Source organism: Mya arenaria, chromosome 12, assembly GCF_026914265.1.
Source record: "Mya arenaria isolate MELC-2E11 chromosome 12, ASM2691426v1".
NCBI lineage: Eukaryota > Metazoa > Mollusca > Bivalvia > Myida > Myidae > Mya > Mya arenaria.
The window spans coordinates 49112610-49125623 of NC_069133.1; the positions used below are offsets into that span (position 1 = coordinate 49112610).

General features: G+C 32.9%; 1 protein-coding gene across 6 annotated transcripts in view; it reads right to left on the reverse strand.

Moving 5' to 3' along the window:
* The window catches only part of LOC128211003 (Kv channel-interacting protein 4-like), a 422182-nt gene that overhangs the window by 150083 nt on the left and 259085 nt on the right, over positions 1-13014 (reverse strand). Inside the window, exon 1 of one of the 6 annotated variants that reach the window (XM_052915377.1) lies at positions 3119-3134. The exons of the other annotated variants lie outside the window; for them this stretch is intronic. Coding sequence (XP_052771337.1) covers position 3119 — 1 coding nt within the window. The 5' untranslated portion in view covers positions 3120-3134. Of the gene's footprint in view, positions 1-3118; positions 3135-13014 lie in introns of those variants that run through there. 6 annotated transcript variants of the gene reach the window in all.

The following is a 13014-nucleotide window of genomic DNA, read 5'->3' on the forward strand; positions in this document are numbered from 1 at the left end:
TTGACCGTTTTTTTATTGAGTGCATATTAAAGATAATTTTGATGACTCAAAATTCTCCAGATAAGTGCCAAAATGCACCATCTGGAATACAGAAGTATTCAGGGTAAGCATACCGGACCCCTTGGAAATGGTTTTATACCTTTGAAAATGCTCAGCTACGTCACAGGTGCTCAGTTAAATATGTTTGTATTCAAGTTTCGCCGTTGATGTCAGATAAACGTTGTATTTTTATGTTGCATCTCGAAATAACCTACCTTTACTTTTGCACTTAATTACACTATACTACACTAAATTTACTCTACGGGTAAGTAATATTAAGAATGTGTGCAATGCAATTAATTTCCCGAGCTGAGAACAGTTTTAAGCATTGCTCTGGCCCCAATTTCACGAAACTTCTTAAGTCTCTTTTAACAGGATTAAGCTAAATCCAATATTTTTGTATTTCAATATTTTGCGTTTTTTATACTCTTTTAAATGTCTTAATACTATTCCTATAAAGATAGGAATTATCGTTACCATTTTTCATTTATCAGAATTCAAAAATAAGTATTATTTTGGCTAATTGCAATAAGCAACTTAAGCCTGTTAAGCTTAAGAAGTATCGAGAAATTGGGGCCAGAAGTGTTTAAGTGCAACGATAATAAATATGTGATAACAGTTGATATAAAGTGACTTACTTTTATAATTAAACTTCAATTGTCCACCTGTAAACGTTTTTCTTCCACATTCGCAAATGCACAGCGGACATACAATACACACTTACGGAAAAGACCATGAGTTGCTGATGAGTTAGTCACACGTAAATAATGTATAACTGCGTCACTTGTCTACTTTCCCAAATCACAAATAAATTACACTGCTCAAGTCGAACAATGAACGATCGTTATATTTACCGTTATCTCATAAACATAGTCTTAGTTTGAAAGAAACAGTGTAAAGACAGTTACTCTTTCAATAAAATCCAAGGTAATCGATGTTAATAGGAAATGACTTTAAATAGAATATTTTACTTGCTTTCTGGCGAAATACAATACAATAAAATGACAAACAATAGCACGTTTGCATTGACTTTCGAGCCTTTATTTCTTCATGCACAATAGGTTAATGTTGTATCGATCGTTAATGAACACGATTTTCAACAAATCAAGTATGCGACAAAATGACAATGTTGTTTTGAAGGTAATGCACTTTTGCAGTTTTTCCTTTTTATTTTAATGTCTTTATAATTTGTCCACAATTTTACCGAGCGAAATTTATTTTGTCTGTGCAAGAGTACTCTTTTTCAATTCTAACGTTCGTAAGGTTCGTAAGGTTGTTGTGTTTAAAATTGTTGTGTATTTTGCGTCTTTCATGCTACACGTACAATCAAATATACAGATCCCAAACGATCCGCAAACAAAAATTATTGGACAGTACATTCACACTGAATTGTCACAATGGTAATTCCAATATCTTTCTCTTGACACATGAGGATTCATTTCAATTTCAATTAAGCGAAAGCGCGTAACACTGGATATATGCATCTGTCATTTTAATAATTTAATTAGCTGACATGCCAAGTTTGGTTTCATTTACGTGTTCAAATTATTTATGCAGCATTTGGCTGATTCAAATGAAATTCCGCATTTTCTACTCAGATAAAATTAACAAAATATATAGGAAGCCAATGGACAAGCATGCCATGAGGGCCTGCCTAGTTTTATTGTAACATTGCACAACTTCTCAGACTAGATAATCATAAAAACAACCCGGCATTCATTTCAGACCGTTGCCCAGAAAACGAATGGGTTCGACCAAGCACATTTTTCACTTGTGAAGCAAATATTCAACCGAGAAATCGAAGAACACACGGTAATTTGATTAACTTGTATTGAACTTAACCGTTGTGACAGTTACTATCATGAACGGAAAATGGATTGCTAGCTTCGTACACGCTTGTATTCATCCCTGACGTTACCCCTCCTTTTTGTCTGAATAGATAAAATTAACATTTTGTTTTTAAATGTCATTCTAAATATATTTACGGCATACTTCAGTGGCATTCTATTAAATGTAATAGATTGTATTACGTTAAATGTATGTGTAACTTATTCATTTAATGTTTTATTAGAACAAGTGTAATTAAATTTCGTGTGCAGGTATTTAAAGATGAGAAAGGTCTAAAAGCGATTCTAATCGTAACGGATATATAACGACAATATATCAAGAGTCGTAACACCAAGGGCCATTCTGTTTATATTGACCTAGTAAGGTAAACATAAAAACCAACGGTTGTAGCCCTTAAAGATATAATCGATATGTACTTCGTGTTCCTATTTCGGAAACTTGACTTATTACGCGTCCCAGAAAGACCTTCCTGAAGATGAAGTGTTATCTTTAAAACCACCATTCAATGCAAAAAGTACGTTGTATTTAAATATACATATTAAGTATTAAATATATTGTATATGTCAGGGTAAAATATTTTGTTTGAACTTCTTTGCACAGTTGCTTCAGCTGTTTTCATTGGAAGTCGAAGACTTGTAGTTTATTATGAATTTTACGTTTATCACCCGTTGATTCGGGTTAGGAATAGGCTTATCATTATAATATTGCAGTTATTGATACATATTTGGTCTAGCATGGGCTTTGGTTTCAATACACTTGTTAATGTCACATAAATGCTGTTATTTTAAGTTGCATCTTAATTTAATAAGTAAATTTACATTTTACTGACCGTTCCAAGGCCGTACCTAACAATTCTTGATAAACATACCTTATTTAAATATATATAATAGTATATATGCACTGTACTGTTTGTGGAGTTTTGTGCTGTTCTTCTATATTTCTTGTTTGTGATTTTATGTTCTATGTCTTTGGCGTTTACCCAGTGCCTCTAAACCGGGTTTATGTATAAACTTTTTGCTACTGAGCTTGTTTCTGTAGCTTTTTGCAAAAATATTAAATTAAATATCCCTTTCTTTTACACTAAATTAAACTACACTACACTAAGTTTACTCTACGGGTAAATATTGAAGAATGTGTTCAAATCAATTAATTTCCGAATAAAACAATTTGTTCAAGCAATGCTTATAAATTTTTAAACGATTACAACTATGTTAGTTTAAAAATGGCTTACTTGTAAATCTGAACTTCAAGTGCCCAGCAGTAAACGTCTATCTTCCACATTCGACAATTCACAACGGGAATATAATGCACAGTTATGGAGAAGACCCTGTGCTGATGAGTTTATCACCCGTAAATAATAAATAACTACGTCACTTGTCTACTTTGCCAAAACACAAATAAATCCTATTGCTCAAGTTGAACAATGAATGATCACTATATATCCAGTTTATTATAAAGATTGCATCTTAGTTATAAAATTACCGCTCGTACGTCCGCAGTTAAAACCAAGCTTATTGTATTATCATAAATTCACTTGTTAGTGTTTTTTTTTCAAATTTGCGGTATTTGTCGACATGTTTTGCTATTTTGCTATAATTGTTTTCTGGAAATATCTTTAAAAAGTACATCATCCACTTTCTAAATACAAAAAGGTATATGAATATATATTTATCCTCAAATTGTTGATTAAATCATAGTTCGTACTTTTTATGACATCTGATCGTCAGCAAATATATCCATGTATATTTCACTCAGATAGCATTAACCAGCTTGGAACAGAGAACAAATTTACTATCTCCCGACTGCAATCCGAAACAGATCACAAAAATATAATTGGTAACGAAATTTTATCAGCACCAAACACAATTTTAAGCAAGAATACGCGCTTCAAAGAAATCCTTTAACACTTATAAACGAAGTTCTTATTCTTTGGAAACACATTCAAACGAGAAAAGATATAAGACCAATAGATAATCCAAACGTCACTCGCAGACCTCAGTTGAGACGAATACATCAATGCTGGAATAATATTAGTATCGGAACCTAATTAAACATATCCCTGTAGTGAATGTTAACTGAAGCCTAGTACAGAAATATCATTACTGGATGTTTGAGACAGTAACTCTTTCAATAAAATCCAAGGTAATCGATTTTAATAGGAAATGGCTTTAAATAGAAGGCTTTACTTGCATTCCGGCGAAATACAATCATATAACAATAACATGTTTGCAGTTACTTTCGAGGCATTTTTCTTCTCGCACAATTTGTTAAGGTTGCTTCGATCGTTAATAAACTGGACTTTCCACGAAAACAAAACCATTATAGGATAAACATGAAAATGTTTAATTCATTATAGATTATTAAAATGCGAAATTTGTAACTAAATCTTGAATACATCTATGACATCTTGGTATTGGAATGTAAAGATACGGTACACAGATAAGTTGAAAAAACAGTTTTGGAGGAGTTCATTATCCTTATAATGTCTTTATATTTTTTCAAAACTGTTGTCGTGCGAATTTTATTATGTTTATAATATTGTTCTCTTTTCTTGTATAACGTTCGACTTAAGATAATTGGGTTCAAGATTGTTATTCATTCTGCTTCTCTCAGGATGAACTTACAGTCAAATTTAAAGATCACAAACGATCAACGAACACTAATTTTGACAGTAAATCGTCGCTTCATTGACAACAATTGTGTTTCAAATATCTTTCCCTTGACACATGAGGATTTATTTGAATTTAAAAGATGCGAAATCATGTAACACTGGATCAATGCATCTGTCATTTTAAATATTTATACTCTAGCTAGCTGACATGCAAAGTTTTGTTTAACGTACATTGCTGCTCATCTGCAGCATCTGGCTTTTTCGAATGTAAAACATTGTAGGTTTTAATACTGTGATATTCATATCGAGTTTTTGTTTTGAACTGTTTAGTAGATCGCAACACGATACTCTCTGATATTCTTTATTCTGTGCACATAATGGCTGCATAAAGATAATATATACTTTGTCATTTTGCAACATTTATTCATGTTACCCAAAAATGTTTGTTTTATGATTCCCTAAATATTCTCGGGGGTCTCTGCAGTGATAATTGCCAGGTTTTTTTTACACTAAACCCTTTTAAAGAATTGTCTTTCAAAGCCGAAATACATTATCAAATATACCTTGGGTCGGAAGAGTATGTCATTTTATGAGTTTAAAGTATCTTTTAAATCCAACTCTTGAAGGTGTTCGATGCTGCAGATTCTGCAATGCTGATAAAAAAACACTGACAATTTAAAGGAGCAAATTTCTGAATACGAGGCGGTATGAATGTGTCGTCGACAAGGACTCAGCTTTATTTCATCTAGACACTGACACCGGACAGGCTTACACGTTTGAAGAAAATTGAACCGGAAGCAGTTTAACTAATTGACACGCTTGCCTAGCAGCTAGAATGACTGTGTACGAGTCAGACTGTGAACGTATAGAGAAAAAGGAATACTGGCAGCAACATCTATGCGAGTTTGACTTCGAACATGCAGACAATAATACCGGTAATGTGTAATATTTGCGTTTACCAAATTCATTTATTATGCTAGTATATTTGTTAATATCATTTTATCAACATTGCATCATACACAATTAAACAAAAGATGGAAATTTCTAGGAATTATATTTTTGTTAGTACGAATAGCCCTCATATTGACAAATTTGACGTTTATTGTGCATGTCTGCATAGGCACAAGATTAATAAAAGCTGTGAATCGTTTAAAAATGCATTGAATTATTCCATTACTTGTGGGCCTAATAACCTTAGCAGGTAGGGTGATTTTTCATACATTATATAACGTATGCATTCAACCTCTCGGATAACTGGTGTTGAACCCTTGTCATAACCGCAATGGTATTAGCGCTAAATATGTAGATTTTGTAGAGGCCATTAATACACTACTACTATGTACACACTACTACACATATGATGCTTGATGAACACGTTGAATGCATACATGAACTCCACGATTTATTTGATTTTTATGATCCAAACCTGAAATTAAATATTAGTTCTACTATAGAGGCATTTGCATTTCTATGCAGTAAATCATTACATTACGAATTTGAAATGCAGTCATTTTAAGTTTTGCGTGAATAAACTGCGCGGTAACAAATGAATGTTTTTAAAGAGTTGAAACTGACTGCCCAAAACCGTTGCCGTTAAGGCGATGCTTTACGAATTGCCAATCAGGCGTTAAAATTATAATAACATCAGTTAAACAAAGCGATCGTATTTATTTTCTCTTTCGATCGCGGTAAGTTTGGCACAGGTTAATATACCAGATCAACGCTGACGAATCCTGCCGAAGTTAAGCGTTAAAATTCAGTGATAAAGAACAAGAAGAAATCATACATTACAGATTTCAATTATTGAGGAACTCATAGCAGGAATTGTGTTTATTCATAAATATCTACAATTATGTTATGATCTTGCACAACAAAGACTAATTTATTTTTCTGCTTGTTGTTAACTAGTATTCAGGTGTATGCCTTATCTATATAGGCATCTTTATACAGGTTTGCGTGTAATAATAAAGGTTTGATAAACATACCAATTATTTTTATATTTTTATATATATATATGCTGTTTGTAGAGTTGTGTGCTGTTCTATGTTTCTTGTTTGTGAATTTGTGTTCTATGTCTTTGGCGTTGGTTTGATATTACTTTCGAATATGTCGTGCTTTGTTAAAAGACCATAAAAGAGGACCAAATATGTACAGTTTGTTCAAATTTGGCTCAACCTAAAACACATGCAACCATATTAAATCAAAACATCAGTACGGAGGTCTAGTTTGTTGGCGCAATTCACGACCAAAGGCCTAATGGCAAGATCATCAAAGTATTTACCTGAACAGTGTTTCAAATAATGAGCAAAACATAGTATGTTTTCAAATAGACCTTTAAATAAAGTTATAAAGCGTTAAAGAAATAAAAAATAATAATAATAATTTAGTTTGTGCGATCGAATACACTCCAATTTATTAAGCAAACTTCATCTAAAAAGAACACAAACAAGAGCCGTCGTAAGACAGCGCGCTCGACTACCCCCCTTTGACTTAGAATACAATTACGATGTAATATTACCAGGTTTGGTCTCTTTATGTCAAACCTAACTAAAATTATTCGATACATAAGGTGACTTCAAATGCTGCCCTCCCACCAGCTCGCCCAAACAATGACGGAAGTCATTCAAATAACTTGATTTCCCATTATGAAAATGTGGTTAAGAATATACAAATATGCCTTTCAAAAGAAATTAAAAAAATCAAGGGCCATAATTTGTATTTAGGGTTAAAATGGAGTTATGTTTCTTGTTGTAAGATGGTCGTAAATAATTTTGAATTTTATTTAGTGCATTTAATGAACGGTATAGAAGTTTTTTTTATTAAAATCCCAACTTGCCCTTAACTTTTACTTGCCGTTAAACTTTAACCTAAGTCAATCAGGGGCCATAACTTGTATTAAGGATATGGAGTTATGTAACCTCATTGGGTGGTGGTCCTGAACAATTGTGTGAAGTATTAAGTCAATTGAATGAAGGGTATAGAAGTATTTATAAATAAATAACCCAACTTGTCCTAAAACTTTAACCTAAGTTCCATAGTGAATCAGGGGCCATAATTTGTATAAAAGATAATATGGAGTTATCTTACCTCATTATGTGATGGCTCTGAACATCTGTGTGAAGTATTAAGTCAATTGAATGAACGGTATTGGAGTTTTAAGTGCAAATCCCAACTTGCCCTAAAACTTTAACCTGCCCTAAAACTTTAACCTAAGTCAATCAGGGGTCATAACTTGTATTTAGGATAATATTGAGTTATGTAACCTCATTGTGTGATGGTCCTGAACAACTGTGTGAAGTATTAAGTGAAACTGAACAAAGGGTAAAGACGTTATTAATAAATATCCCAACCTGCCCTAAAACTTTAACCTAAGTTCCACTGTGTGAAGTATTAAATCAGTTGAAGGAAGGGTATTGGACTTATAAGTGAAAATCCCAACTTGCCTTAAAACTTTAACCGGACGCCGACGCCAACGCCGACGCTGGGGCGAGTAGTATAGCACACCTATTCTTCGAATAGTCGAGCTAAAAACCATTGATACTTCACTAAATCCTATTAATTATTACGTAGAATTACTCCATTTGACTCTGTTGAGTGTGAGCGATGGTTTGTTATTTTTATCCACGCGTGATTTTATTCTTGATAATAGGTTTTCTATTCGTCGTAAATGTAACCAGACTCAGGGAAAGAACTTAAACCAGTCTAATGATACCAATTATGCCCTATGTGCATATTTCATGCCGATGGTGAAATGTCTTGATAATGGTATTGCCAGACTTCTCGGAAGACGATGATCATGTTTAAAAGTGATCTTGATAAATGTTTTCACAACGCTTCAGTAACCAGATTAAGGTTATTTCATTTACTTACACCAATGCACGTTTATGACCACCCAAATATATCTAGTACAATTCTAACAATCAAGATAACAATGCTTTGCTAACATATGTGAAGATGTGAAGATGTTTCAATGACTGTGTGATACCACATAGAAGGGCTTGCAGAAGTAAAAAAACAAACAAATGTTGATAGATACTGCATCCCTGTGTCACCCTTTATTACCAGAAAGCGAACAACTAATTGGTTTATTTGGCAAGCATGTATATGTTTTATTTATTTTTATTCAAGGGTTGCTACGAAAAGTCACAAACCATGAGGTCTCGATTAATATCAGTGTTATTATAAGAAGATAGTTTTAAGCCAAATATTTTGTAATCGCTTTATGTTATGCAAAGTGCGATATTTGCAACACATGCAGCAAAAAACGTTATTGCTATAAAAATATTAAAACAGTCCATTCGGACAATCTTGGCGATTTTTCATTGAAACAACCTCGGATGAATATGGACGGATTAAAATGTCAGAATTCGCTAGTTTTAATTGCGCTTAAAGCAGATCGAGTAGTGATTCAATATTGCAATTTAACCTAAGGAACATTAGTAATTCATGCAATAGTATGCTTCACTGGCGACCAACTAAGTATTATAAAATAAACGTTTGAACACTACAAATTATTATTTAAATTATTTAAAAATTTACGAACTACTTCTGCTGCCGTACCGGCATACATCAGAGGTTGATTTCGATGGAGATGGCCGAGGTGCTCTAAATGAAAACAGTTAACGTGTCAGTTCCAAATCTATGATCAGCCAATTACTTTCATTATCTCGAAGGGTGTTAAGGTAAAGATAAATCAACATTAAACGCATGTTCAAAGCTCTCCTTCCTCATTAAATACGATTAATCGCCTTAGCGGTTGCTCTGACAAGCTGTTAAAAGGATGACATAATAATCGCTAAGATGATTGTTGAATCAAACAGAATAAGACAAAAAAGACATACTTCGTGTTCAATACTTGCATGTATTCCTATATATGTTGTCAACGTGTACATACAATATAAAGCATATACCAATGGCTATCAATGAGGTGTGTCATTAATGAAACACATAACCTTAAAATGTTGTTACTACAAAATACATTACAATACTTAAAGACTTCTTGAACGTAACGTGGGCTTAGGTACCTTTTCAACCTTGCACATACACTTACTATTAACAATAAAGTGAATTTAAATGATTTTATAACTAGTTTTAATTCTAACGATAAGAATACTGTCAATCACTGTAAACTTACTTTTATTGAAGAACTACTTGTTCCCACTTGTACATTCGTGATTCCAGAGTCAGATATTCAAAACAGACACTTATATTCATACCCATGTGCTCATCACCAATAAGATAGATATCTTTTAACTAAAAGCCACTTGACTCAATTACCAAATCACATGCAGAAAACGATTCTTAACTCCGCAATAAAGAACCAATTTCACACAGCCGGAATCTCGAATAGGAATCTACATTGCAAACGTCTGTAGCACAATCAAAGTTAATTTTTTTATCATAACGCGACGTGTAAGTGTTGTTTTTTCTTTATTTTTTTATATTTACTGACAGTTTTCGCAACATCTAACTGCTAGAACAAATATGTTTTTTTACTAGTCTTAAACCTTATTAGAAGTAGGTTAATTGTGAATGTCCGCTTTATGTACAATTCAAAATCACTTAAGCCGGTTTTTCTCTTTCAGTACGTTTTTAAATCGATTTTAATAGGAAACCACTATAAAAGAAGGACGGAACACAAACATATTGCTCTGACGAATTATAGCGAGTTTACTCTCACTTTCGGTTGTTTACCTACTACTTTCTTCCAATTTGAGAAAATTATCTTTTTTTTGAAACTAAAGATTAGATGTTGTGCCAGAAACAATTGAAATAGAAAGCCAATACAGTCAGTGGATGGACGGTATAGATTCAAAGTTTCTATACTCGATTTAATCCTCTCGCATACTGATTTTTATATCCTTAACGACATTAGAAATCTATTTCAGGAATCCAATCTGTCAACTCGCTATATTTCGACGTAAAAGTCTACTTGAATGAACGTGTGTTCAAGAGATAGCAAACTACTAGTTTGAACGTATTTCCTATCTTATATCTACTAGTGTTGTATTCACTACTCAAATTCAGTTAATTGTTTTGGTTATGCATCGTTGAATTCATTCACTCTATTGGTCACTTATTAAAAACCAGAAATCCGATTAACTTCTTACTAGGAATCCAACTTAGGAGTCCGATTTCATAATTAAAGTCATATTACACAGAGATCATACTAACTATGCATATATGTCATTATAATAAAGCAACGACTTCCCTGCAAATGACTGATTGCGCAAAGGAACTAATGTCAAAAGCCAGAAGACTCGCCTTTGGGGTTCATAGATTAAACAGCTTTTATGCTGCGGAAAAACATTACAAGGATAAGGGACCTTTGACCGATACATAATCCAAACTTAGACATGAATTGGAAAAATACATTAATACTGGCACTAGAAATAATAGAATCGGAGTTGTTTTGTAGGTAAAAAAATTCAGTTCCCATTGTATGTGACACTTACTCTCAGTAAAAAACCTACCAAATCAAAAACAGGAAATCGTTTTATAGAGAAGTAAAAACAGTGCTTTAACAAACTTCACCCAGTAGTCTTATATTTTTGTTGATGTGAATTTTGTCTGGTGGTAGACGGAACAATTATATGTTGTCTTTGTTTCCCTTAACAGTTGTTCTACCAGTGCAAATATACCAAAGGTTGAATTACTTTATTAGAAAAAAATACTCCAATTGGTGTATCACTGATACTTTCATTAATGATTGTATTGCAACGTGTCACTTAATATCTTCTTAATGATTTTGTATTGTTTGTCCATTTCAACCATTGCTTCTATCGATTCCTTTAGTGCTTAATGTCAAATAATGATAAATTATATAGAAAGACATTCGCATGGGGCGTTATCCAAAGCGATCGTTGTTGTGAATCTTTCTAATCTGCAAACACTCATAGTGCTACCATCACTGACGCTAATCAATTAATTAAATTAATTTATTACTGGAAGTGAGTGCCGATATACGTCCATACGTACTATTTGTAAAATACACCATAACCATGGTAATTACATCATAATTTAGAGAACCTTCAATACATTTATTTATATTAAACAGTCAATAATTCTGACGTACACGAATAATGCATATTGCATACGTTACGTTTCTCGCTTGAAAAGATCATCCTCAAATGTCAGAGATTTGGATGGGAGCATGATAAACATACATCCAAGATTGAGTACAAAATGTAAATAACAGAATCGTCTCGCAAATATCGTGTGGTTACTTTCCCCTTCATATTGATTGAATTAGCGTTATTCCCGACTTGAACATTTATCAACTCTTCGAAATAAAATTCTGCAAAAATACCGAGATTTATGACCTCAATGTAATTATGCAATAAAAAACAAGTCCTATGATAAATATTTTAACACGGTCGCATCGTTTTATCTATTATAAAAATTACTTCCAATGATTCATTGTTAGAACGTATTGATCGTCTTGGGACTGAACAAAATCGACTTTTATGCATAAACAAAGGACTTTCAGAGTTATTGTATGACTGGTAGATGCTTTTCAAAATCTAATAATTATGTGGTCCTGGAAAAGTGTTACATGAACAGAAATTATTTTGTTCCGTAGGACAATGAAAACTATATTATAAATCAACGTTTTTTACGTTCAACTTCATTTCTTTCATTCTAAACCACGCGATATGGAAAATTAAGAAAAGGCGGTACAACTATCCTTGATAAACACACCTAGTATTTATATAGTTTATATGCGCTGTGTCGTTCGTGGAGTTTTGTGCTTTTGTGATTTGTTGTTTTTATGTTCTATGTCTTTGTCGTTTATCCTGTGCCATTAAACGGGTTTTTTGTAGAAACGTTTGGCTACTGAGCCAAATATATAAATATTGTTTCGTAGAAACACTGCACAACTCCACATATTCAGCCTAGCACATAAAAACACAATTCTGCATTCATTTCAGACTGTTACAAAGAAAACGAATTGGTTCAAACCAACACATTTCACATTAGTTACGCAAACGTTCAATCAAGACAACCCAAAACACTGGGTAAATGGATTGACTTGCTTTGAACAAAAGAGCTGTTAAAATTGCGCTCATTTAACTCCGACAGGGTGGAAGAGTGTTTGTTAGCTTTGTCCACGCGAGCACTTAACGCTAATGTCAGACCTTTCTCTCTTTCTGTAGAGGAATTGCTATCATTTATGTAAATGAGTCTAACCAATGTTTCAAGAATTTAATAAGAACATACATAAAGATGCAAACCATACCATTTGTAAATACAAGAATATATATTTTTCAGCAGGTATGCATGTGCCCTTGAATTATTGGAGTAATAAAAAATTACGAAAGAATCAAAACATGTTATCCCCTACATGCAGTATGCATTCAAACGGCAACAACTTGTATTCAACAAACTAGTATACTGTACATATAAGCTATCGACATTATTTGTAATCCTAAAAACTTATCACTACAAAAATACAAATGCTAACGGTTACTCATCAGTACCCAATACTTCACTTGAATGTAATAATACACGATTGA